At 46.1% G+C, this 27,820-nt stretch overlaps 1 protein-coding gene across 1 annotated transcript in view; it reads left to right on the top strand.

Annotated features, from left to right (window-relative positions):
- Nucleotides 1-15,213, top strand: part of Cttnbp2nl (CTTNBP2 N-terminal like) — a 46,451-nt gene extending 31,238 nt beyond the window's left edge. The window contains exons 4-6 of the mRNA XM_036190825.1: nt 4,359-4,589; nt 8,815-8,922; nt 10,899-15,213. Of these exons, the coding sequence (XP_036046718.1) occupies nt 4,359-4,589; nt 8,815-8,922; nt 10,899-12,377 (1,818 nt within the window). The 3' untranslated portion in view covers nt 12,378-15,213. The remainder of the gene's footprint in view (nt 1-4,358; nt 4,590-8,814; nt 8,923-10,898) is intronic.
- Nucleotides 15,214-27,820: the final 12,607 nt, after the last annotated feature.

Here is a 27,820-nt window from a genome sequence, read left to right as displayed (position 1 = left end):
GGTCTTCATGCTTGCACAGAAGTACTGTTACCCAGAGTTGTCTCTCCAGGCCTGCACCGAGCCCTAACTCAAGGCTCTTGGCCATTTGGATTTTCTCCTCCAGTCCGTGGTCGGTGTGTTTTTAATGGGCGATATTAAGCAGCCATTGGCTTTCACTGTGTTTTAAGAGATGTGCGATCACCTGGCAGAAAGATGAAGAACTGGAGTTGTAGTTGGTGGTTGCCTCGAGGTCCTGCGTTCCATGAATAGCACTATATCCCATTCTAATGAGAGGTGGTCAGGGGAGAGGCTGTGGGCTTGTGGCAGTGGGAATAAATGAGAAATCTCTAACTTGTTCAGTGAGAGAAGATTAAACTTGTGGGAAAGATAAAAGTATTTTTTTCAGTGTACCTTGAAATTCTTAATTTATGTTCGGGAGTATTTACCTTTTATCTGTTCTTTCTTTTCTGGTGAACTCCCATACACATTTTCTTCCCCACATCAAAAAGGTGAGCATATGGGTCCAGGTCAGAAAGTACATAGAACTCACGTCAGCCTCATTCCTGGAGGGAAGGGATCTGACGTCAGGACAGACATACTCCAGGTTTCCTTTGGTTTCACCAAAACTTTTCAGACTTTAGAATTTGGGTGTTGACACTTCTCCTTGCAGCTACACTTAGAGCTACTTAGATTAAATCTACTCTTAGTTCTGAATAGAGTTTAGAATACTAGTCAAATAATAATAAATAGTCGTCTATCTTATGTAAATAATTGCCTTTATAAATATCTGTGCCTGAAGATTGCTTTGAGGGGATGTTTGAAGTCCATCCTACTTCAAAAGCAGTTGAAATACTTTTTTTAGAGGGGGTGGGGGTGGCACATGCCACAGCGTTCTTGTAGAGGCCAGAGGATGGCTTGCAGAAGTCGGCTCTCCTTCCATGTAGGTCCTAAGGATCAAATTGAGGTCACTAAGCTTGTTGTTAAGTTCGTTTTGCTTTATTTTGAGGCCGGGTCTCACGTAGCCCAGGTTGGTCCCAGACTCGCTATTTAGCTGGACATGACTTTGAATTTCTGACCTAGCACCTTCACTTCCTAAGTACTGGGACTGCAGACCTGCAGACCTGGGTCTACCACACCCAGCTTCACGCTGTGCTGGAGATGGAACCTGGGGCTTCATTTGAGCCTGCTAGTCAAGCACTTTGCTGACTGAACTATCCCAGACTAACTCTTTAGATTTGGGAAACCACTTCTTGTCCAAAGAATGTAGGGACTGACGTCCTGCCAGAGACTGGACTGCGCATGTTCCTGTGCCATTGCACACATCATACTGGGAAGGTAGAGGAGGAAACCACGTTTATTTCCTGGGTTTGGGGGGGTGCTTAGAACAAAATCTGCCTTTGTGGCTCAGGCCGGCTTGAAACTCTTGAGTATGCCTGCCTTAGTCTGAATGCCTGACTCTCTCTTTGAAGTCAGTGATAACACAGCTGGGACTTTGGAGACTAAGAATGGCAGGCACCAAGGCTGTCCTGTGATGTTATTTTAAGCTTTCTCTAGTGATGTATTTCCTCCAGCCTGTGAAGTGAAAATAAATGAGTAATAGATGGCTAGTGTGTTCTGTCTGTTGATAACACCTCTGTCATCCAGTCTGTCTAGCAAGCCAGTCATTTTCCTTTTCTGAAATTAAAGGCCAGGGTGTTTTCTGACAATGTAGGAATTTCTGTTCATGGAAAGTTTATATTGTCACTTAAAGCAAAGCAAAAATGCTGAAACAGAAAATTGATTGGTTTTTAGCTTTATTACTAAATTTCTCCAAAACTTAAACCCAAGATCACACCCAGGCAGTCATGTACATTCTTAATAGCTGAAATACCATTAAAACTCAATGTTGACAGTTTGGGCCTTCAAATTTTGCCCTGAAATATAATGTTAGTGGCAGCATATCTTGTCCCCTTTCTGTGGCCAGCCTCTGAGGGGTCACAGCTCACTGGGGAGTAAGCACTGCCCCTGATACTCATACCTTGTGTGGTCCTATCTGGAATGTTCCAAGGTTGGTCTAGATTACCTGCATCCTGCACACTGTGGGAAGCTGGCACTTATGCCATGGCGTCAGGTGATTAGAACCTCTTAAGATCCTGATCTCGAACCAGCCAGCTGACCCCTCATCCTAGATTCCTAACCATCAGATGCCCGGCGAGATAAAATGAGCAGTATCAAAGCTGCTGAGTTGGGGGGCTGTTTGTTATGCAGCAACAGATAACCAGCACATACCCCATAAAAGTTATTTTCATTATTTTAGTTTTAGCATTTGGTTTTGCTTCTTATTGTTACTTACAGTTAAACGTGTAGCCCATAAATTGGTTGAAAAATATATTTTCTCGGTGTTTGGTATCATAAATAATGCCTTCAATTTGACCTTTTCTATGTTTGGTACTGTGGTAGAATTGCTGTGTGACTAGAGCGTTTTAGAAGTCCGTCCCCAGCTCCTTGTCATTCATAGGTGAAGCATCTGTGTGGATTGTAATTACTGTGCAGGTGACGATGGAATTACTCTGAATACTCGGAGAGAAAGCAGACAGCCTAACAGCTGTTCTCAGGCTGAGGCCTCACCAGAGAAGCTCCTATTACTTGGGACTCTGATGCTTATTAATTATACAGGATAATCACTATGTGGGTTTTTAAAGTCATGTTTTTAGGATTAGTTAACTATATACTCAGACCTGACAGACAGCTTCTCAGCAGAACTGAAGTCAAGGTCACCAGTTGTTCCATGGCCAGAGGAGAAGCTGGAGCTTCTCCCATCCCATTTTCTCCATGGTGTTTGGAAAAGAAAAAGTCATTCAAAAAAAATTTTTTTTAACTCCAGCTTCTCCTGTTTCTTTTATACTCGGAAACCAATCTCAATGACGGTAGTCATCCATTTACCACGAATGCGGCAGCCGTGGTGACTAGAGGAAGTGGGGGACCAGGGCAGGAGCCATAGGAGACTCTAGGTTAAATCCTCAGGATGAGAAGAAAGAAAGGATAAAGGAAAAAAGGGGAGGAGAACTTGAGTCTCAGGCCTGGTGTAATGCTCAGGCCTGTCAATCCAGTCAGGATTCAAGGCCAGCCTCCTCCCCAGCTAAGGACTTCCATATACCAGCACACACGGGGATTTTAAAAAAGAAAGAGTATTTTCAATTTTAAAAAATGTCTGCTCCTACTGTGTAAATACATCAGACTACTCCAGTCATTGGTGACAGTAGGGCTTGTCTCGCTGTCTCAAACTGACCTCCAGTTCAGGATCTCCCCACCTCAGCCTGGGATGCCGGGATTTCAGGCTGTGCCACCACGCCCAGCCTCTGGTTTCTTAACAGTTTGTTTGGTGTTGCTTCTGTTGTTCATTGTTTTTGAGACAGGGTCTCAGGATGTTGCTCAGGCTGGCCTCGAACTCACCAAGATCCACCTGCCTTTGCCTCCTGGGTGCCGGGGTTAAAAGTGTGTACCACCATGCCCAGCCTCTGTAGAAACTGCTAATGCCACTCTGTTTACCTACATGCAGTACTTGTTGCTTATACCATGTAATTCTTAAAGCTGTCCCAAGCGGAGGTAACACAGGAAGGAAGCTGAAGTGTCTTTCAAGCATTTGTTGATCTTCGATGTCTGCCTGCCGAGGGGAACAGAAGGGACTGAGGGAAGTGGAAACTGAACAGAGATTGAAGAGGGTAGAATTTGGCGGCAGGCAGAAGGGATTTCTGGCTTGGGCTGTGGTTGTGCATGCCTCCCTCTTCTTGTCCCATCAACAGTGGAGTCAAGTTCTCTCTGTGCAGATCATAAGAAGTCCTGGATTCTCCCACGTCCATACTTGCATCCTTTGCCTACCTGCAGGCACCTTGTGTGTCTCTAAGTATATAAACTCATAAAGTCATCATGCTTAATGTCTTAACAGAAGAAAGATGAGATAAACCTAGGGTAAGAGATGTATGCAGAGGCAGTGAGCCTGTTGCTTCATGACAGACCTTGGAGCCAGACTAGCTGGGTTTAAGTCCCAATTCTGACAGTTGGCTAGCTGAGTAACTAGCCTCTTGGTAATGGTTTTCTCATCTGCAAAATGGAAATGATTAGCACTACTTTATAGGGCTGTAAAAGTACCCAAGTTACTATGGCCCTACCTGCTTTGACAGTGTCTAATACCAGGTCAGAACCTGTAATCACTTGCTTGTTCGTATTATCACACTGTCCCACCTTCTGAAGTTGCCCGTCTTTTCGTGGATCCTCCTGATGTATAGTGAGATTTACACTAATGCTCCCACATGTAATATGTAACTACTGGTTGTAGCACATTCCTCGCTTTCATGGTTGTGTTTTGTTCTTTGTTTTGTTTTGTTTTTCCTCAATCTCAGGCCCAGCACAGAGATACTTTCATTGAAGAACGTTATGGAAAATACAACATCAGTGACCCTCTAATGGCTCTCCAGAGAGATTTTGAAACACTGAAGGAAAAACATGATAGTGAGAGGCAGCCAGTGTGCACAAACCCCCTCTCCATCCTCAAGGTGGTGATGAAGCAATGCAAGAACATGCAGGAGCGCATGCTGTCCCAGCTGGCTGCTGCCGAGAGCAGGCACCGGAAGGTAGGCTCCTGTCCTGTCAGCCACCAGTGTTCACGGGAATCGGAGGGGCAGGGGACTTGATCGGTCTCAAAAGGTCCTCAGTTGCAGAGGAGCCGGGGAGCACAGAGGGAGTCCAGACCGTCACCCGGGTTCGGTTCAGGGAAGGGGTCAGACGCTGCTGAAGAGGACATTCCTTCTTGGTATATCACTTCAGAACACTTGTGCTTTTTTTTTTTTTTTTCCAGATCTCAATCTTCCGAACTTTGGCAACCAGCTAGTGTTTAACCAAGCTTGTAGTGGAACAGAGTGTTCTCTGTTTGCTTACTTAAGTGATAAATAAAGAGATTACCAGGTATTTAGGGAAGAGAGAGACTATAAATCCACCTGATTCTAACCATGCAAGCATGGAGATTGTTTGCATTCATTCTAGTTTCGTGTTGCATTGCAGGCTTAGGAACCACACACAGCTCCGAGGATGGCTTGCTTTTAGGATGGCTTGCTTTTAGGTTTTTCCTGTTCTGAGATGGGGCAGGAGGCAGGCACCCTGGTTCTCTCTGATAGCTCCTAAATAGGAAGGGCAAGCCTGTGCTCCCACGCTCTTCATCTTAGAATCCTGCTGTGTGTATATTCATTCCTCAGCTTGTCATTTACTGCTCAGTTTTGGCCTGCAGATGATGGTTGGCAAGAATATGCATTTTTAAAAAAACTACCAGTTTAGATTGGGACCTACAAGCTAGGCATCAACAGCATTTTGTAGGAGATATTTTAACCAGAAAAATGAGGTCAGCAACTGCAAACGTAGTAGAAATGAGTTTGTTCCCATGGTTACTCCACTAGAGCTCTTTGCTAAAGCCACATCTGCTAAGTGGCCCCCAAGCTGGGTCTTCTTGCCTGTCAGCCTTTGTTTCTCTCCCTTGAGTCCAAAGGACAGGTGTAGCACGAATCTTAAAAGGTCTTATTAATAAAAACAAACCTGGAGCCAGGTACTGGGGTGAATGCTGGAAGATCAGAGAAGCAGAACAAGCCACAACTAACCTCACCTCGCCAACTTCTCAGCTGATCCTGTTTCCTCAGACTGGAAGCCTCTGAGTCCTCATCCAAATGGATCTCAGCTGAACTGTGCTGCTCAAAAGCCTAAAAGCTTAACTAGCCTCTAGTTCCTGGTTTTCACACCTTTTATACCTTTCTGCTTTCTGCCATTACTTCCTGGGATTAAGGGTCTGAGTCACCATGCCTGGCTGTTTCCAGTGTGGCTTTGAACTCACATAGATCCAGATGGATCTATGCCTCCAGAAGGCTAGGATTAAAGGTGTGAGTGCCACCATTTTCTGGCCTCCATGTCTGTCTAGTGGCTCTTCTGTTCTCTGACCCCAGATAAATTTATTAGGGTGCACAATATATTGGGGAACACAGTATCACCATAGACAGGTCCTTAGTCATGGGTAGGCCACAGATGTCCCAAAGGCCCCTGAAGTACATAAAATATCAGAAGTGTATGCATTTTTATAGAAGGTGTATTTTTTTCTACTATTAGTCAAATTCCAAAAGTTGCCTGAGACCAGCTTAGAATGTGTCATCTAGAACATTCCTGGCAGTGTGTTGAAATATGGCCTAAGTTGGGGCTTTCATGTGAACTAAGAAAATCATCACCAGATCCTTGAGTGGTGGGCAGGCCTTATTCCCACTTCACACGGGAAGGAATTGAGCTGTGCTGAATAGCAAAGGTGTCATGGAAAGTGTAGAACAGTTTGTGTGTCTAGGGACTGGAGAGAGGAGAAAGTTAAAAGTTACTGAAAATTCCTTAGTATACTGTTTAAGTGTAAAATGTTCTAAGTAGCATTAAGTTTTTGAAACCAAGTAATTTACCTGTTTTGTTTGCCTGGTTTCTTGAGACAGGTTCTCATGTAGCCTAGGCTGGCCTCAAGCTCTCACTGTATCACCAGAGATGACCTTTGCTATGTGGGAAGGTGTGCATCACCATGCCCAGCAAAGTACCTATCTGCTCTTGGGTGTGTTACCATGTAGGGCACTAATTTTGCCAGAAATGGATTAGTACTATAGTCTATAGTAAGAGTCTATAGTAAGAGTAAGCTTATAGTCTGAATTTGCTGAAATTCCCAGTGTCTCTCCTTCGCTGTGGCATGGCTATTAACTAACCGCCTTAACCTCTTGAAAGATTCAGAGCTGAACAGCAGATGATGTTGTTACACTGCTTGTAATGGAAGGAGAGTTCCTTGATCACATCTTCCCCTTGCCCAGCCCCCAGCACTCAAAGGTAGCTCTGTCTTAGTTATTTTCAAACATGGATTTGTGGGTTCATGTGGTTCCTACTAAGCTTGAACTCGCCCCTTAGGTGAAGATGACCTTTCAACTCTACCTCCCAAGCACTGGCCTTATGTGCTTCCCATACCTAGTTCAAGGAGTCTTATCTAACTGGGTTGGGGAGTTAGCTCAGTGGTAGAGCGCTTGCTAGGCCGTTTGGGTTCGATCCTCAGCTCTACATTTAAAAAAAAAAAAAAAGAATGCAACACATCTTTGCGCAGGGCGGTGGTGGCGCACGCCTTTAATCCCAGCACTCGAGGTAGAGGCAGGAGGATCTCTGTGAGTGTGAGGCCAGCCTGGTCTACACAGTGAGTTCCAGGAAAGGCGCAGAGCTACACAGAGAAACCCTGTCTCAAAAAAAAAAACAAACAAAAGAGTCTTATCTAATCTTGTGAAGATTCAGACTCTGAACCAGCCTCCCTGAAGCACCTGCTACTTCCAGGTTCCAGCTCTTTGGGAGCCTGCAGGGTAAAATGGCTCCTTCCCCCTTGCTGAAGATTGCCTCTCCCCAAACTCTTTTCCCACTTCAGAGTGTTATTCAAATGTCCTGTCTGCGCCTGGAGAGATAGCTGAGCAATGAAGAACACTGGTGGGTCTCCCAAAGGCCCAAGTTCAGTTACTCACACCTACCTGATAACTCCAGCTCCATAGACTCCAGTGCTCCTGGCCTCCGTGGGCAACCACACTCATGTGGTGCACACACACACTCTCACACATAAATAAATAAAATAAATATTTTTAAAACTTTCTCTCTTACTAAAGCCTTTCATCTCTGAGACTTTTTTTTTATTCCTTTCTGTAATTTTAAAAGGCTCTCAAAAGAGAAGATACGTAAAACATGGCTACCAAAAAGATTTAACCAAGAGCCTTTCTATTAAATTTAAAAACTAGATTTTTTTAAGCTCAAAAGCTACTGTGTTTTCATTTTAATTTTAAATTATTTATTTTTGAGGCCAGCTCTCCCTCTACAGGTCTAGCTGACCTCGAACTCACTCTGTTGACCAGGCTGACTTCACAGTCACAGAAATCCTCCTGTCTTCAGCCTTTTAAATACTGAGATTATAGGCATGTGCCACCATACTTGGTTTTTCATTTTTAATGTTAAAGTAGGGTTTCGTGTCATTGAAAATTTTCTTTCTTCATTCCTAAAAATTCTGATGAGACAGAGTTATGAGACATGGCCACTGAGGTGGCTGCCAGTGCTGTGACCTGACAGAATGAGCAGAGGCTGCTGAGTAATATTGTGTGGTTTGGGCAAAATTCCTTGAATAGTGTTTGGATCTTTCAGCACCAGGATAAATGAGCAAGTCATTAAGAGCTTTGTGAAAAATCACCACTTAGGATCCCAATAATTGAGCCTTCTGCACGTAGGATGAAGTTGGAGTCTTTCCTATCTTATCTGGGTATACCAAAATATGTATGATTAGTTAAGGAAGGCACAGGGTGTCCCATTTGAGATGTTTCATTTTAAATTCCCATCTTGGTGCCTCCAGTGACAGCCTTGAGAGGAACACCTCAGCCTCGTACGGACACACGGGACACACACACACACACACACACACACACACACACACACACACACACCACACACACACACACACACACACACACACACACACCCTGACCCCAGCAGGTCCCTAGTCATACCAAACTGTGTGTGATGTCCCAGACCTCTGCCTTCTGAGCTGCTCACTGGTTGCTCTCTTGTCTCTGTCTGCATTCTTCTGCACAGACTTCTGGAAAGTAAATACCTTGTTTCCTAGCACATACCTCCCGTGTCTTTCTCCCTGCTAGACAGCATGCTCCCTGACAGCCCTGGCTGGACTTCATTTGTTTGTTTATTTAGTCTGGACCCCTCAAGTGTTGGGAGGTATAAATGTGATGGCTTGGTATTTGAAAGTAAATGTTTTAAAATCCTTACCAGGTGATCCTTGACCTTGAAGAAGAACGACAGAGGCATGCTCAGGACACCGCTGAAGGAGATGATGTCACCTACATGCTGGAGAAGGAGAGGGAGAGACTGACACAGCAGGTAACTAGGGAAGAAACGTCATGATGGCATTTGCCTGGAGTGACATTTCTTATTCATTGTCAGTGTGCAGAATTACATCGTAAATTCTCAAAAAGAAGGTGGAATGTTCCATGTTTATCATGTCTATTTCCAAAGTCTTCTCTTTTTAAACATAGATTACGCCGGGTTGGAGAGATGGCTTAGTGGTTAAGAGCACACTGCTTTTGCAGAGGACCCAAGTTTGGTTCCCCACATCCACGTCAAGTGGTTCCCAACTCCCTGTAATTCCAGCTCTAGGGAATCTGCTGCCCTCTCCTTGTCTGCAGTGACACCAGCACTCACATACACCCACATAGTACATGCATTGCCCCACCACCCCACCCCATACACCCACAAGTGCATATATAGTCCCCCACATACACCCACAAGTGCATATATAGTCCCCCACAAACACCCACAGGTGCATACATAGTCCCCCGCATACACCCACAAGTGCATACATAGTCCCCCGCATACACCCACAAATGCATGCATAGTCCCCTGCATACACCCACAAGTGCATGCATAGTCCCCTGCATACACCCACAAGTGCATGCATAGTCCCCCACATATACCCACAAGTGCACACATAGTCCCCCACAAACACCCACAAGTGCATACATAGTCCCCTGCATACACCCACAAGTGCATACATAGTCCCCCACATACACCCACAAGTGCATACATAGTCCCCTGCATACACCCACAAGTGCATACATAGTCCCCCACATACACCCACAAGTGCATACATAGTCCCCTGCATACACCCACAAGTGCATACATAGTCCCCCACATACACCCACAAGTGCATACATAGTCCCCTGCATACACCCACAAGTGCATACATAGTCCCCCACATATACCCACAAGTGCATACATAGTCCCCTGCATACACCCACAAGTGCATACATAGTCCCCCACATACACCTACAAGTGCATACATAGTCCCCCGCATACACCCACAAGTGCATACATAGTCCCCCACATACACCCACAAGTACATACAATTTTAAAGATAAAACAGACAGATCACTTGGTGGAACTGTCATCCATAGCACATATTTCGGACGTCTCTGATTTTCAAGCTTTTTTTCTTGTTGCACCATCTACAGTAACAGTGTGGCCTGTCACAATCCAATATGCCCGAAGCAAAGATTGCAGGACATGAAACAACCCTTTATTCCTGTAGTATACAGTGGTGTTTTCAATTTCAACATGGTCTCACTGTGTAGATCAGCCTGGCCTCGAACTCACACTCTTTTAGTTTTTCTTTTTTTTTTTTAAATATGATCATGGCTTACCAAGTTGGTTTCCCCATCTATTAATGTGTCCCTGATTAGAAGGATTCATTCACCTTGCTCCCTCTCATTCAGAGTCCGTGTTAGACAAACTACATTTAGGTAGATCCAGGGATGGTGGTGCATGCCTCCAATCCTAGCAGTTGGAAGGAGGGTTTCAGGCCCAAAGCAAGTCTCAGCGTAAGAACTTCTCCAATGAAAACAGCAACAAAAGGAGGATTTAAGTTCAGCTGCTTTGTTCTTTTTGTCTTGTAGATGAGAGAAAATGACTGCTGGAACTTTAGGGTTGATTTTCAGTGGCATCCATCCCAGATCTAGCTTACAAAGTGTTCTGATATTTGTTTTGGCTGATTCCATGTTCTCTCCACATACCTAAAACACAATGGTGCATCATATTCCCACTGTTCACCCTGAGGCAGTTAGGAACTCAAATGCTTCCCAAGTCATCGAGAAAAGATTAAATCATAGCATGTGGGGGTTCTGTGTGGGATGTTTTCATACTTCAAAACTACTAATTAACCTAAGCACCATGACGTACATACCTAATACTGTGCACCAGAGAGCAGCCAGCGAGGGCGTTTGATCATAATTTTCAGTACGTCCTTTTGTGTTCATACTCTGATCAACATGTGTGGTGGCATTTTTTTTTCTCCTTCCTAGTTGGAATTTGAGAAGTCCCAAGTGAAAAAGTTTGAAAAGGAACAAAAGAAGCTGTCCAGCCAGTTGGAGGAGGAGCGTTCCCGTCACAAGCACCTCTCATCCATGCTGGTGCTGGAGTGCAAAAAGGCCACCAGCAAGGCCACCGAGGAAGGCCAGAAGGCCGGCGAGCTGAGCCTGAGACTGGAGAAGGAGAAGAGCCGGGTGAGTAAACTGGAGGAAGAGCTGGCAGCCGAGAGGAAGCGAGGCCTGCAGACGGAGGCCCAGGTGGAGAAGCAGCTGTCTGAGTTTGATATCGAGAGGGAGCAGCTGAGAGCCAAGCTGAACCGAGAGGAGAACCGGACCAGGGCCCTCAAGGAGGAGGTGGAGAGCTTGAAGAAGCTTGTGAGAGACCTAGAGGCTGCCCAGCGGCACAGTGGCACCAGCGAGCAGAGCAGAGAGCCAGGAACCACATCCAGAGGCACAGCCACAGAGCCCCCCGTGCTAGTGTCTGTGTTCTGCCAAACAGAGAGTGTTCAGACGGAAAGAAGCCACGGGAGCATCTTAACCAAGCTGACAGACACTGGTCTCCCAGGTCCTGCCACTCCTACTTACTCATATGCAAAAGCCAATGGCCACTGTGACCCAGAAATACAAACTACCAGGGAGTTGACCTCAGGCAGCAGCACAGGAAACCAAGGGCCTCCACGAGAGAAACCCGTGGTATCGGCCCAGGAGAAACCAATGGAGAATGGTGGGTGTCCAGTAGGACCTGAGACTCCAGTCACAATGCCAAGTCACCTCCCTTCCAGTGGCAGCTCACTGTCTCCCAGCAGCACAGCCTCCTCCTCTCTGACATCATCTCCCTGCTCTTCACCGGTTCTAAGCAAGCGTCTCTTGGGGTCATCAGTCAGCAGCCCTGGCTACCAGTCTTCCTACCAAGTAGGAATCAACCAGCGGTTCCACGCAGCTCGGCACAGATTTCAGTCCCAAGCAGATCAAGATCAGCAAGCCAGTGGTCTCCAGAGCCCTCCGTCCAGGGACCTGTCTCCTACCCTTTTAGATAACTCTGCTGCCAAGCAGCTGGCCCGACACACAGTCACCCAGGTGCTCTCCAGATTCACTAACCAAGGGCCGATCAAGCCAGTCTCTCCCAACAGCTCTCCCTTCGGTACAGACTACCGAAATCTGGCCAGCACTGCCAACCCAAGAGGTGACACCAGCCATTCACCTACTCCAGGGAAAGTGTCCAGCCCTCTGAGCCCCCTGTCTCCAGGAATCAAGTCCCCAACCATCCCCAGAGCCGAGAGAGGAAACCCTCCACCAATCCCACCCAAAAAACCTGGCCTCACCCCATCCCAATCTGCCACCACTCCAGTGACCAAAACTCATTCCCAGACATCCTCCTTGACCGCCACAGAAGACCTTGCCAGCATCTGCTCTCCCAGTGCCGTGGTGGCCAACGGCAAGGATGTTGAGATACTTTCGCCCACCAGCAGCTAGTCCTTAGGAGTGAGTCTCCACAGTTGACATTCCATCAAATTTCGTCCAAGAGCTCAGAGTTAAACCTTGGAGTCAGATCATGTTATTTATTTTGATAGTAGCTACAGCCATCTGTAAAATACATTCGGTGTATTTACCTTTTTGTATTTTTTTTTTTTATTAAGTAGAAACTGAGTCCTTTGGATTTTTATGACTCACCTCTTTGTACTACGCTAGAAGAGGACCTCAGACATCTCAAGCTCAGCAGTCACCGGCGTGTTGTGATGGAGAAAGCTAATTGGCGGTGAGCTGCTGTCAGTTTGGGAGCTAGAATTACTCAGCACTCACGTCAAATTATGCAGAATCGGTTCATGCAGATTTTTATTCCAGATGAACATGCTTTCAAAGTGCCTGAAATAAGACTGCCACATGAATGTGATTCTGCGGCAGAAACAAAGACAGAGCGTTTATTGCAGAAAATGATATCCTCTGAATCTGAATGTCAGAAGCCAACACCGCTTTTCATCCTCTGTCTTTGATACCAGCTTTGTTCTGAACCGAGGTTTGCACAAGTGCAGTGGACCCTTCTAAAGGGCCGTGAACTCTGTCGGGCTGAGCTTTGCACTTCATTGAGCCCTTGAGAAACCCTCCTGAGAACTAAGTAGTTGGGGGTGCTGATTTTCTTGTACTTTTGAAAAATTAAGTCATCCTCAGTTTCCTGTATGAATTCTTGAACAAAGTATCTCCATTCCAAACCACCTTCAAGCACCGACTGTTGGGAACTTCTGGTTCTGGTTGCTTTTACTTGAATAGGAAACGACATAATGAGCTCTTTATTCTATAAGCAAAAAGCAATAACTTAAAAGTCACTCTTTGTAATATTGTAAGTGAGAATTATATAGGTTTTACCAAATTGTTACATTTATTCTCCATGCTGCCAGCACTTGTATCTGTGGAACCAAATTAACTCTTGCTCAAATGGAAGTATACATATATCTGTACAGATACATGCCCCTTTATGTGTTCGACATTCACACACTTAAGCACATAAATATTAGTGTGATTGTATCTGCGGAGTTTGCAGTATAGCATAAAGGACAAGTAGAATCGCATGTTAAGATTACCTACCAAAGCAACTACATGTGGCTTGGAGCCAGTCCACAGAGGAATCCATTTCACCAGGAAGTGGAGCAATCCCAAATGAAGCCCAAATCCTCAGCATCGTAGAAAGAAAGGCACAACTAAGCTAACCCTGGTGCCACAGAACTCAGCTGCTCATGTGAGTGAGACTGCACACTCCTTCAAGTGCTGCCCACTAGTTTGCAGTAGAGAGAGGTGTAAAACCACAGTGTCACAGCCCATGTGACAGAGCCATCCCTTTAAGCCCCAGTTGCTACCATGCAAAAATTCCAGACCAAGGTTACCACTTCTCCAGACTTTCATATAATTCAAATTTCCACAAGAAAATTCTCATTCAAAATATTTGCATTTTTAAAACACTAGGAACTGATTCAAAATGCTTTTAAACACTGCTGATTAGACAAACATGGCTGTCACTGACTATAGCTTGTAAGCTACCAAGCTGCAACCCCTCACCCTAGAACTTCTGCTCTTTCCCCATAGTGACTTTGTATAGAAGCCTCCAGGCTTCTCCGCTGTGCCAGCTGCAGCTGGCCAAATCCCCAGAACAGAACAGCCTCCCTCTTGGCAAGCAGAACTCTGAGACAGGCCAGCTCAGGACACTGGCTGTACAGTTTTGTATCCAGAGTGGGCGGGAGGAAGGCTTTGGTGTCTTTACATATATTCTGCAAGCCAGCATCTATCCAGAAGCCCCTGACCTGTTGGAACCTTTTACTGGAAAGGGCACTAGGTGGTATAGGGAACTCTTGATTGTGTGTTTGAAAAGCCAAAGGATTCAGTGGACCCATCCCAGTTAGTTAATGCACAAGGAGTTAGACGTTGGTTTTCTTGAGAAGCATAGAGCTGGAAAAAAAGTCTTCCCAAAAATTTAGTTGTTAATAAACTTATTATATTTTTATTAACCCATTGAGTCAGTGGGCAAGAGGCAGGTGATGAAAATTGGTGGGCAGATCAATAACTGAGTACACCGTTGACTCTACAGCTTATCTTCTAAAGGATTATGGTAAATGCATGACAAGTATTGCTGATGTCCCAGGGTGTCTGCCAAAAACAATGGAGGCATGTAAAACTCCCCAAAGCGGTCCAGCATTGAATTTATTCCTATTGCGGAGCCAAAACGGAGCAGTGACGGTCAGACGCTGACCCTTCTAATCAGGAGAGACTCCAGTGCCAGCACGTTCTTACCTCGTTTGCTTTAAATGGTAATCTTAAAAGTTGCATTGTGCTCTTCCTCTGTTTGGAGATAGAGATGTATAGAGAGAGAAATGCTATAAGGAAGTTTATTTCTTAGGAGGTGCACTGAACAATATTTCTTTTACAGTGTAATTTGGGGGTGGGGATATGCAAAAGAAATGTGTATTTTTGCTAGTTGCCTATCTTCTGAGATAATAAGCACAATCCTGAAATGGATCCAATAATTCAGTTAGATATTATAGATTAGTATTTAAGTTTGCAGTAGATTGTGTGTGCGTGCATGCGTGCGTGCGTGTGTGTGTGTGTGTGTGTGTGTGTGTGTGTGTGTGTGTTAAGTAAAAGTTCCATGATTCTCAATTTGGGTATTAACCCATGTCAAAAAAGCTGATATTGGTCAACAGATTCTAATGATGTGCAAGGTGTAACACATGCATTAACTAGTTATTAACATTTGTAAAGCCAAATGTACCATGCAGAAGTCTTCATTTTTATAGCAGACTACATTAAAACAAATTAAATCATACTACCTGGGGAAAAAGTCTTTTGTCTATAAAAACAACCAGTGTTGTACAATTGGGGCCTGTTTTATTGGGAAGGGGAGTGGGTGATGTAAAGAGCACTTGATCGTGTTTGAAAAACCAAATGATTCAATGGACGCATCCAGTTTAGAACTCAAAAAAAAAAAAAAAAAAAAAATTGCCAAGCATGGTGTCTCATGCCTTTAATCCCAGCACAGAGGCAGAGGCAAGTGGATCTCTGTGTGTTCAAAGCCAGCCTGGTCTACAAAGTAGGTTCTGTACACAGAGAAACCTTGTCTCAAAAAAACAAAAAGAACTCACAAAAAAAATTAGACATTTGTTCTCTTGTGAAGCATAGAACTAGGGGAATAATTTCCCAGTAATCTAGTCCTTAATAACTTATAATATATAATATTTTTAGTCATTGGGAATCTCATGCATGCATATAATGTATTTTGATATCTTTACCCCGGCCATGCCCCTAACTACTCCCAGATCCACCCTACTCACCCCCATCTTTTTTTTTAATGGCCTGTTGGTTCGAATTTATGCTATCCATATATGCATGTATCCATGTATGCCATCCACTGGAACGTGGTCTACCTGCCAGAGGCCACACTCCTAAGAAAAACTGTCACTCCCTCTCTAGTAGCCATCAGCCACCATTAGCTACTCCAGTGGGGTGGGAACATGAGAGAGCCCATACTGCATTGGCTTGATGTTGTACAGACAGCCACAGCTACTGTGACTTTATGATTGCATTGGGCATGTTATGTCTGGAAGACAGATTTGATACCGATGACCCGTTTGTGGATGAGCACCCCACTTGGATTTATCCTCTGTACTTTGACGAGCTGTGAGTTTCTCTGATAAGGACTGAAAGCCACACTAATCTTTGTGTATGAAGATCCATGTTTAGAGAGCAGGTTGATACTCTGTCCACTTAGCAAAACAATAGTAAGTTCACCTCTTAGGCCTATGAGCGCCCCAGCCCCACCCCAGCCATGGGTTCTTGGCCAGATTTACAGTACCTTGCATGCATTTCCTCCTACGAGACAGGTCTTCAATCCAATCAGAAAGCAGTTGTTATCACTATAGAATTTTTGCCACTATTATACCCGTGGGCATATCTTGCCAGACCAGTTAGTTACTATTAACTTTTCAATCCTTTTAGGGCTCTGGGACCTTTGAAAATCTTAGAAAAGCTATATATGTATTCTCAGAAAAGTAGGAATGCCTATATGCAAAATTTGGTTGATGGTTTCACTGGAACCAGACCAGAAGCCATCAGTGACTCATGTGTTCCAGCTTTAATGCCTGATCTTGTCCTGCCCTCTCATTTCACAAATGACTAATGCTTCCCTTACAGTTTACTAGTCCGCCGCCTTTGCTGCTACACCATGTCTGCAATTGTAACTTGTAGCCAGACGAAAGTACTTGAAAATCCTTTGATGTACAAAAGATGTTCAAACAGTGTGGATGTTTATGTATCTTAAGTAAGCTCATTAGTGATCCATTCAACAAACACCAGCTATATCCAGTTTCCCATGACTGCTGCCGTGTGTGTGTGTGTGTGTGTGTGTGTGTGTGTGTGTGTGTGTGTGTGTGAGTGAGAGAGAGAGAGAGAGAGAGAGAGAGAGAGAGAGAGAGAATTTAGAGTGCTTCTGATGAATAGGTAGTCCTTGAAACACAACTTCCAGTGTCTTCAGATGCTGGCTTCAGAATAGGGGGTTCTGGGTTAGGGGTGGGTGACTCTGGTGGCATGCTTGCCTGCACATGCTAGACTCTGGGTACCATCCACAGCTTTGGGGTGAGATGAGATACATTTCCAAAACAGTGAGTCGGAGGCAGGCAGTGAACAGTATTACATGGGAGTTCTTTTAAAATTTTAATAGTGGAACTAGCTGAGAAAATTTGAGTCTTTCCATCTATCTGTGCACCTGTCAATGGACAAATCATCACTGAAAGGAGGAAGCAGGCTGGGACAGGCTCCTCAAACGTACTGTGCTTGTATGTAGCCTAGGAAGCCTGCTAAAAATGGTTATTGGGGTAGTCTGAGGATCAAATTCTGGTTGTGTAATGCTTCATATCCCTCCCTTGAAACTTATTTGCCCATTGTGTAAGGAGACTTCTTAGCTTCTGGAAGTCTTGCCAGAGTGTCAGTGATGCTGAGAGTTAGGAGTGGTTGTTTGGGTACCAAGCCCATGATAACGCTCTGACATGCAGCACGCTCTGCTGGTCCTCCTGTGGTCCTATTTGTAGTGAACTGATGAGGTAGTTAAGGACAATAGGTCTGTTCAAAGACTCTTGGTTAAGTGACAACGAGGATTTCAAGCCTGTTACAGAAAAGCTTAGACATGGTGAACATGACCAGGTAGATAGGACGATGGGCAAAGAGAAGGGGGAAGAGGTTACTGTAAAACTCCGAGAGCTTGTGGCTGGAGAGACGGCTCGTGATTAAGAGCAAAGGACTCAGGTTCAATTCCAAGCAACCACAGTGTGGCTAATAAACTTTTAACTCCATTTCCAAAGGATCCAATGCCCTCTCCTGGCCTGATCAGGTGCTGCATGCTTATGCTTACATACATGCAGGCAAAACACTCATACACATAAAAAGAATCTGAAAGCCTTGACAGGCTGAAAACAGGGTCTCACTACACAGACTTAGCTGACCTAGAGTTCACTGTGTAGACTAGGCTGGCCTCAAAACTTTCTTTATATGTTAAAGTCTGTGGGTCACCAACAGGACTGGGTAGCACAAATGTTTTTTCTTTTAAAGATTTATTTATTTACTTATTTGTTATGTTTACAGTATTCTGTCTGCATGTGTCCCTGCAGGCCATAAGAGGGCACCAGATCTCATTACAGATGGTTGTGAGCCACCATGTGGTTGCTGGGAATTGAACTCAGGACCTCTGGAAGAGCAGTTGGTGCTCTTAACCACTGAGCCATCTCTCCAGCCCTGTAGCACGAATCTTAAAAGGTCTTATTAATAAAATCAAACCTGAAGCCAGGTATTGGGGTGAACGCTGGAAGATCAGAGAAGCAAAACAAACCAAAGCTTCCTCACCTCACTAATTCCACAGCTGATACAGTTTCCTCAGACTGGAAGCTTCTGAGTCTTCATCTCAGCTGAACTGCTGCTCAAAAGCCTCAAGCTTAACCAACTAGTTCCTGGTCCTCACGCCTTACATAGCTTTCTGCTTTCTGCCATCACTTCCAGGGATTAAAGGCGTGTGTCACCACATCTGGCTGTTTCCAGTGTGGCCTTGAACTCACAGAGATCTGGATGGATCTCTGCCTCCAGAAGGCTAGGATTAAAGGTGTGTGTGCCACCATTTTCTGGCCTCTGTATCTAGTGGCTGTTCTGTTCTCTGATCCCAGATAAGTTTATTAGGGTGCACAATATTTGGGGAACACAGTATCACCACAACTATGACACCCTGTTCTGCACAGACTTTTGGACCTTTTAAGTCAGAACCAGCAGTGTCATCAATGGCTTGCCTTCCCACAGAGTGTTCCTGCCTCACGTATTCTGTACCCTCTTAACTGCCAGTGCGGGTTCAGTGGAAACACTGTTCATAAAAGTACTCTGTGCATGATGGCACACACCTGCAGGCCCAGCACTTGGGAGGTGAAAAGGATCCAGACTTCCAGGTCACCTCAGCTACTTACCCAGTTTGAGGCTAGCCTAGGCTTTTTGAGAACTTGTCTGGGAAAGAAATGATTATGAGTGCTCACTGCTCCTATAGAGGCCCAGATCTTTCTGTAACTCCAGTTCCAAGGGATCCAGTGGCCTCTAAGGACACCCATGCGTGCACACACATGTGCACACACACACACACACACACACACACACACACACACGCACGCACTGCTGCTGGCTGTGGGAACTTATCCCAGACCCTGGTTCTTTATTTTCTTGCCAGCGTCTGTAATAGCTCAGTAAACCTACTTATTGTAGTGCTTGCTCGATCCCAGGAGTTTGGGTTTAACTCCAAAGGCCTGGGCTGGTCCACATTGTGAGCTCCAGGTCAACCACAGCTACATAACGAGAGCCTGTCTTAAAAGGGGCCAGAGGGGGTGCAGGAGAGATGGCTCAGGAGTTTAGTGCACTGGCTGCTCTTCCAGAGGATGTGAGTTCAATTCCTAGCACCCACATGGCAACTCACAGCTGTCCATAAGTCCAGTTCCAGGGAACCCAGTACCCTCACACAGACATATATGCAGACAAAATACCAATGCACATAACTAAATAAAATAAGAGCTGGGCGGTGGTGGCCATTAGTCCAGCACTCGGGAGGCAGAGGCGGGTGGATCTTGGTGAGTTCCAGGCTGGCCTGGTCTACAGAATGAGTTCCAGGACAGTAGGCTACAAAGAGAAACTCTGTTTCGAAAAATCAAAAATGAATGAATAAAAGAAAAGAAAAAAACTTTTTTAAAAAAGGCCTGGGGATGTAGCTCAGTGGCAGGCAGTATGCTTATGCATGAGCTCTTAGATCTGATTCCTAGCACCATGCCCCCCAAAACTTCAAAATTACAACTTAAAGATCTTCATTGGCCCCATTTGTGGTGTAGAATCGAGCATAAAATAGAATAAGTTGTTGGAGTGAACCGAGCAAAGACTGGGGGGGGTGTTTACAAAGTTGAGAGGAACAGGGAATAGTTTGGTCATTTCCAAGTTGCTTTCCTCGGAAGGGGACTAAGGCAAAACAAAATCAAGTCTGCCTAAGGCCAAGAGCCAGTCCCATAGGCTCAGACAAACTGAGGCTGGGGCTGCTCTCTCGGCTTCCCTGGAGGTCAGGTAAGGTTAACCTGATGGTGAGCTGCTGTGTGAGTGCTTTAGATACTAATCTGGGCTCTTGGGACCTGGTTGAAGAACCCAGTCCAACACAGCCACTTGTAATATTTATCAAAATGTTTTGCTCCTGAAGGACCTGCTTCCTAAATGAGGGTGTGGTGGCCTGCTACCCTTACTGGGCAGGAGGATCGCCACAAATTCAAAACTGGTGTGGACTACGTGGCAGATTCTGTCTCAGCGAAACCAAACCGTCACCCTCCTCACAAAAGAAGCACGTCCCAGCTGCCTCCCTGCTGATTACTAAGTCGGATGGGACTCTAACTGGGGAATTCAGAGTGAGCAAGGTCAGAAAACCCTGCTGGGCTCCACGCTAGTGTCTTATCAGACCTAGCCAGAGCCTGCAGACTTCCAGATAAAGGAAACAAAAACAAAGGCCTTAATTAATTCCCCTCAAACAACAGGTTTCTTAAGGATCCAACCCGAGCCAGAAACCAAAGTAGCTGTTAAAGACACAAGTTGAAACCTGTTACCCGCCCTCAGGGTACTCTGAGTTTAGCTGAAAGAAACACACACAAACTTGACTTGATTCTAAGAGGATCTTGAGTTCTAGGCCAGTTTGGACTACAGGCTGATCATCTGCCTTTAACAAAGAAAAGATACAAGGCATATGGTTACTGTTAGTACTGTAGGAGTACTTCCCTCTAGCAAAAGCTCTGTGGTTGTTGGGGGTCGGGGGCGGCAAGGAGACCAGCAATGTCTCCTGTCTCCAAAGCAGCGGACTGGGGATCTGCCTGTCTCCTCGTGTTTGATTTAGGTTTCACTGCCTTGATCCAAGGATGAGAACAGATGGTGGTAAAAGGCCCAAGAGCCCAGTCCCACTTGAGGAAGAGTGGCGGGCACCCGTGTGTCGTTTCTGTGAGGGCTAGGACTGGCTTAAGAGACTCAAGCCCACAGCACTGTCCAGTGACTTGCAGGGATTGTGCAAAAGGTAGGGTGAGAAAGGGCTGTGGTTGGCACAACTACATCACCCAGACTGCTCTCTGCCCGCTCCCCTCCTGACTCTAAATCTCTAAGCAAAAGAGAGCCATGAAAAACGGACTTTGTGAAGACCCAAATGAGCCCTCTTGGGACCTTGCAAGTGGCTCGGAGGATAGAAAAGTGAGGCCTGCCCTGTGCCACTGTCCACGTGGAGGAGGCCGGAAGGGGCGGGAAGGTCTGCGGCTCCTCCACATCCCTGTGAGATGTCTCACCACGAGAAATAACTGTTTTCGTTGGTTTTCTAGTTTTTTGAGACCAAGTTTCTCTGTGTAGCCCTGGCTGTCCTGGAACTCACTCTGTAGACCAGGTTGGCCTGGAACTCAGAGATCCACCTGCCTCTGCGGAGTGCTGGGGTTAAAGATGTGCGCCACCACCGTCCCAGGAAAATTTTTAAAGATTTTTATTTTTATGTGATGTGTATGTCACAGCTGTGAGGGTGCCCATAGAGGAGTTGGATCCCCTGGAGCTGGAGATACAGGTGATTGTGAACCACCTGATGTGAGTGCTGCACTCGGGTCCCCTGAAAGAATGGCAAGCATTCTTTACTGCTGAGCCACCTCAGCAGCCCCTTGAAATTTTTAAGATAGGCCTCACCCTGGGGAGCCACCTACTTAGTCTGGCAGGCTGGGCTTGGAGCTGTACTAACTCGATGTGATGGGTGAGTGTAATATCCTACCCAGGTGCCTAAGTACAGGGAATGTTGGCGGTTGCCCCTCATAGGAGCTGCATTTACTAGGGAAGAAAAACAAAACAAAATGACCAAGGTAATTTCTCTTATGCCCAAATCATTCCAAAGACTCTGTGTGTGTGTGTGTGTGTGTGTGTGTGTGTGTGTGTGTGTGTGATCTATGTACATTCACACTGTATGTACGTGCATACTCTACTAACTAACCATCTCCCTGCTTCAGCGCCCCAAGGGATGGGATCACAGCTGGGCTGCCTCACGTTTAGTATTGTCTCCTGGTCCCAAACAGGGAGGACTCAGAAGGGTCATCCTAGCTTTAAAGCCACATGAGGGCTGGGGACATAGCTCGGTGGTAACTTGCTTGGCCTAGTATCTGTGAGGCGCCGGAATCTGTCCTTGATGCACATTCAAAAGCCAATAACTGCAACTGTGGAAGACACACGAGGCTGTGGCATTTACACAGAGGTTCACAGAGACTCTGAACATTACAGAGCACCTCTCTTTCTCCCTCTAGCCACCCTGCTCCACTTCCCTTTCCACTTCCTGGATGAGGTTAGCCTCCAACCAGCTAATCTCAGCTAATCTCTAGCCAAGCCCACAATCTTTCTTCTGGTCCGGATTAAACCCTGTCAGGGAGGGAACAACGTTTTGAGAATGTTTGTCAAGTAGCCAACTATGTTACTTCCTTTAATTGATGTAGTTAATGAAAGTGATCACCCCACCTAACAGATAGAGTGGCCAAGAAACAAATTAATTGCCCAGAGGTCCTACAGCAGAGTCAGGCTGAGATGGAAAGTCACAGCTGCAAGTCGGGGTCGTGGGGGGGGGGGTGGGGGTGGGGTGGAATTACTCCTGGTTGAGAAAAGTGACTAACCATTGCCATTGCGTGCTGAGTGCTGTGTTGTGCTTGGGCGGTGCTAGGGGACCAACATGCTAGGTGCCTGTTCTGTCACTGAGCTGCATCCATATCCCTACTGCTGGGATGCAAACCCATATCCATCTGATTTTCCAGGCCACTTCCTTCTCCTGGCCACACCACATTTCCAAAGAGGTCAGAGGGCTGAAACTCGAAGACAGAACATATTCAGCTTTAAGAAATCCCTGGGATAGTAAATCCCCAGCACCAAAAAACCAAGCAAAATCAGCAGTATATGAGGGGAGTTGAGACGTTGCTAATTGTCGGCCATATTCTGAAGTCCGAGTCCATGGCTCTTTTTCTTGTAAGTTCTTCAGCGGAGAACAGGACACAAGAAAACTGGGTTTTAATGAGGAGAAAGGCAAGGGCAATTTGTCCACTCAATGGAATCATGAGAGAGACTTAGGAACCTCTGTTGTAGGTCTCTTGTATTAAAAATGGGAATGAGTCCTAGAAAGGTCAAGTGCACACAGCCAGTCCATGGCAGAGCCGACACAGTCTGCAGTCCCGACCCCTCACCCCCACCCACCACTTCTGCCTCAGCTTTGGGCTGACCTGGGGCCATGGGTTCCCCAGCCTGGCTCTAGCTGCTCCCTAAGGACCTCCCTCTCTCCTCTCACCTGCTTCTCCACAGTGCTTGGCTTTGATCTTGCTTAGGGCTGCCTCAGCCTCAGGCTGCCCACGCTCCCAGGCTGGGCCTCTCTGTCTGGCCTCAGCCCTGGGAAGTACTTATTCACAAGGCAGACTTGCTCCTTGGAGAGCCAGGAAGCCACAGAGACTATAAGCATCTGTCCCTTCCCTGTTCAATCTCTGACTTGCCACACCTCCCTGTGCGGAAGGAAGGGACACCTCCTGGCCCCCATTCCCCCTCTGAGCTTGCTCTGAAGCTTTCTCTCAGAGCGCCTTTCTCGGGCTCCCCCATCTCCTAACACCGTTGTGTGCTCGCTCCCTCTCCCCTGCCTGCCCCATCTCAATCCCAGCCTTCCAGGACTGTTTGTACCTCAGAGCAGATGGTGTCCTCAGGAAGCCCCTGACCAAAAGGGATCTGGGGTGGCAGGGTGGTTTGGAGGTGGTGTCAGGGCACACACAGGCCCCTTCTTCATCCCTCGTATGTTTTCGCTCTCCTCAGCCTGGTGAGTCAGCAGCACAGGGCCACACACAAGGCTCCCATTCAGGGCTCAGCTTCCTTCTGCTATAACTCAGATCTTGGCATCTCTCCCTCCCTCGTTCTCTATGTGGGCCTTATTCTCACCATGGGAAAACTCTGCTCCCTGCCCCTGGCCTCCTCACGTTCCCCCAGCACCCACACCAGCCTGCATTCCTCACTCCTGCTTTCTGGGAGTCGGCAGTGCCAGCAGACTGTGGACATGCAGGACACGGAACAAAATAGAAATGGTACATTAGTGAATCCTCATTTGCATATCCAATAGGGATGTGTTGGTATGCTGGAATATGTCTGTGATCCCAAGTTGAAGGTCAGCCTGGGCTACATAGCAAGATACTGTCTAAAGTAAATAAATACAGATGAAACCCAGGTGTGTGTTGTTACTGGCTCTTATGTAGCCCTGAGCTAGATCTAGAAACACACACACATACACACCACTTTGTATCTGCCTCTCACTTATTTAGCATGGTTATTAAGTGCTAAGAGCTACAATTTACATTTTAGTCTCACAGAAGTGACATCTCAAAGTAACACAGAGCAAGACTGCAGTAGGTGTCTCAGATAGGTCGGGGTGGGGGCTGCCCAAGAGTCTAAGAGGAAGGAGAACAGCATCAGAGGACTTAGAGGTTGTTCTCAACCTGTGGGTCACTACCCCTGCGACAAACCTCTGTCTCCAAAAGTTTTACATTACGATTCAGAACAGTAGCAAAATTGCAGTTATGAAGTAGCAACAAAAGTAATGTTATGGTGGGGGATCTTGGTTTGCACGGCCAATCCATAGCTATACTGTATACAGCAAAGGAGGGCAAAAGGAATTTGGACCAAAAGGGACATTAAGAGCAACAATGTTCTCATTCTAGCTAATGGTGGCATGCTTTTATATTCCCTTGTCTGCCAGAGTTGCAGGGCAGGGAGTTTACTCGCCTGGATTGGAGGACGCTGATCCTGACGCCACTCCCGGGCTCAGGCAGGCTCCCCCGGCCTGGCAGCCTCGCCCTGTTCCCAAAAGCTGAATTGCTTGCGCCCCCTGGTGTTTCGGACGCGAGCAACCTCGTCACCGACCTCAGCCACCCAGAGCAACGGCCAGGAGGGGGCGCTACATCAGAGCCGCCCGCAGACAGAGCCGTGTCCTTCAGTTGACAGGTCCTAGAAGGGGTGGTAATGATAGAACCACCTCACAGGATTGCTATATTTTTATTGTTTGTATTTGCAGTACTGGAGATAGGGTTTCATACTCACCGGTCAAACGTAAGCGTTTTATATACTTGTAAATTTGAGACAGACTCTCATTAAGTTGGGCCTTGAAATTGTGGTCCTCTGGCCTCAGCCTTCCAAGTAACTGGGAATAAGGGCCCGGCTACACTAGGAGCTTTGGCTAGCTTTTTTCTTAAAGGAGCGTGTTTAGGAATTGAAACCAGGTGAGCGTGGTGGCGCATGCTAGTTCCTGGCCCCAGTGAGCCCTCACCAAGTGTTAGGATAGTGACCAATGCCTTAGACGCTCAGTTACTGCTAGAGAGATTAGGGTGACTGTCAGCATTTATTATTTAATCATACTCTGCATGATGCCCCAGAATGCTGTGTTAACACAGAACTCTTAGCGGAGAGTTTTATTTTTGTTGTTGTTGTTGATGTTGTTGTTTCTGCTACTAGGGGCTGAACTAATAATCACTACCACTGAATTCCTGTTTATTGCTTGATTCTTTGGGAGCCTAGCTCTCGCTCTGTAGCCCAAGCTGGACTCAAATGCATAACAGTCCTCCCGTGGCAGCCTCCCAAATGTGGGATTACAAACTGGGGTTACAGGCATGTGCTACCATGCCTAATTTTGGTTTTATGAAACAGGACCTCACTCTGTAGCCCACTTGGGCCTGGACCTTGCAACGATCCTTCTGTGTCACCTCCCAAGAGCTGGGATTATAAGCACAAAACACCACGCCCAGTTTTCATAAACCAAGCAAATGCCAGCACTCTGGAAGAAACACAGAAAAACCCATCCGTGCAGATATCCACGCCACAGTTGCTACTAGAGGCCAGGCACTGGCATAGGCACTTGGAAGAACAAATAACTTACATCCTTTGGGGCTTTTAATACTGGTGGTGGGTGAGACAAACATAAAATATGGTGTTATTTAGACTATAGGCATGGCAGCCCAAACCTGATTTACAAAGCAAGTTCCAGGCCTCCTAGGAATTCACAATGAGACCCTTTCTCAAAAATTAAAAATTTAAAAAAAGAACCTGGTGGTGGTGGCAGCAGTGGCGGCGTTGGCGCACACCTTTAGTCCCAGCACTCTGGAGGCAGAGGCAGGTGGATCTCTGTGAGTTTGAAGCCAACCTGGTCTATAGAGTGAGTTCCAGGACAGCCAGGGCTACATAGAGAAACCTTGTCTTGAAAAAAACAAAAAACAAACAAATAAAAAAAATCATGATAGTGGCACAAAATTAGACACATATATCAATGGAATCGACTAAAGCCCAGGTATTAACACACACTGAAGAAAGACAGCAGCATCCTTAAAGATGGTGCTATGGAAACTGGATATTTATATGTAGAAGAGTCAAACTAGATCCTTACCTTTCACTTTGCCCAATTTATAAAAAACAAAAACAAAACACAAAACAACAACCTCTGCACTAAAAACCTTCACGTAAGACCTAAAACTCAGAAACTGAGGAGAAGGTAGAAAAACACTCAAAGACACAGGCATAGGTGCTGACTCCCCAAATAGGACCCAGTCAGTCACTCTGGCAATAAGGCCAGCAGTCAACTAGTAAGACCTCATGAAATGAAAAAGCTCTGTTCAGCCAATGAAATAGCTGATGGATATAGAGAACAGGAGACAACCTTCGCCAACTATATAGCTCTCAACGGATTAATGTGTAGAACATACACTGAACTCAAAACAAAAGAAAGAGCCAGAACGCTGACTCGGCAGTTCTCAGTCCTTGCTCTGCAATCATGGTATCCACATCACAAGCCAGCATCCGCCAGAAAGCCTGTAACCCGTGCTCAGAGGGGGCAGAGACAGGGGAACCACTGGGACTTGGTGGCTCCCAGCCTACCTGAGACGTGAGTCCCAGGATCAGGGAGAGACCCTGCCTCAAAGGAATAGGCAGAGTGTGACGGAGGAGGACCCACAGCGCCCTCTTCTGCTTTCCTGAATGCACACAGGTGTGTATCTGATACTCACACAGAAACATAGAAATGAATACCTTTAAAAAAAAAAATCCTAAATATTGCAATTGAGATTGAACAACAAATCCTCAACAACAACAACAACAAAATACAAATGACCAATGACTGTTTTTAAAATGGTTCAACATCCTTAGCCAGCAAGGAAACAGCAACTAAAACTCCATTGAGATTCTGTGTCACCCCAGTCACAATGACTAGCAACAAGACAACAGTGCTGGCCAGGACTGGAGCAAAGGGGACCTTCCTTCTCTGTTGGTGGGAATGTGAACTGCTGTAACTACCATGGAAATCCTTGTGGAGGTTTCTCAGAATGCTAACACTAGAATGACCTCTGTGACCTAGCTATTCTGTACCTGGACATGCACCCAAAGAACTCTGTATCCTACCACAGAGACACTTGCACATCCGTGCTGTTCTGTTCACAACAGCTAGGTATGGAATCAGCCTAGATGTCCATCAGTTGATGAATGGATAATACAAATATGTTACATATATGTCCTGGCTGGGTTTTAGTTTTCCAACTTGACACAAGCCAAAGTTGGCTGGAAAGAGGAACTTCGATTAAGAAAATGGCCCCAGATTGGCTCATAGGCAAGTCTGTGTGGCATTTTCTTGATTAATGGGGGTTAATGTGGCAGGACCCTGACGCTTCTGGGCGGTGCCACCCCTGGGCAGGTGCCCTGAGTTGTATAAGGAAACACCAGTAAGCAGCACTCTTCTGTGGTTTCCACTTCAGTTCCAGCCTCCAGATTCTGGCCCTGACTTTCCTTCATGACAAAGTGTGACTTAAGAGTTGTAAGACAGGAGCCGG

Source organism: Onychomys torridus, chromosome 6, assembly GCF_903995425.1.
Source record: "Onychomys torridus chromosome 6, mOncTor1.1, whole genome shotgun sequence".
Classification (NCBI taxonomy): Eukaryota; Metazoa; Chordata; class Mammalia; order Rodentia; family Cricetidae; genus Onychomys; species Onychomys torridus.
The sequence above is the reverse complement of the archived record's forward strand: the minus strand, read 5'-3'. Positions and strand labels throughout refer to the sequence as shown.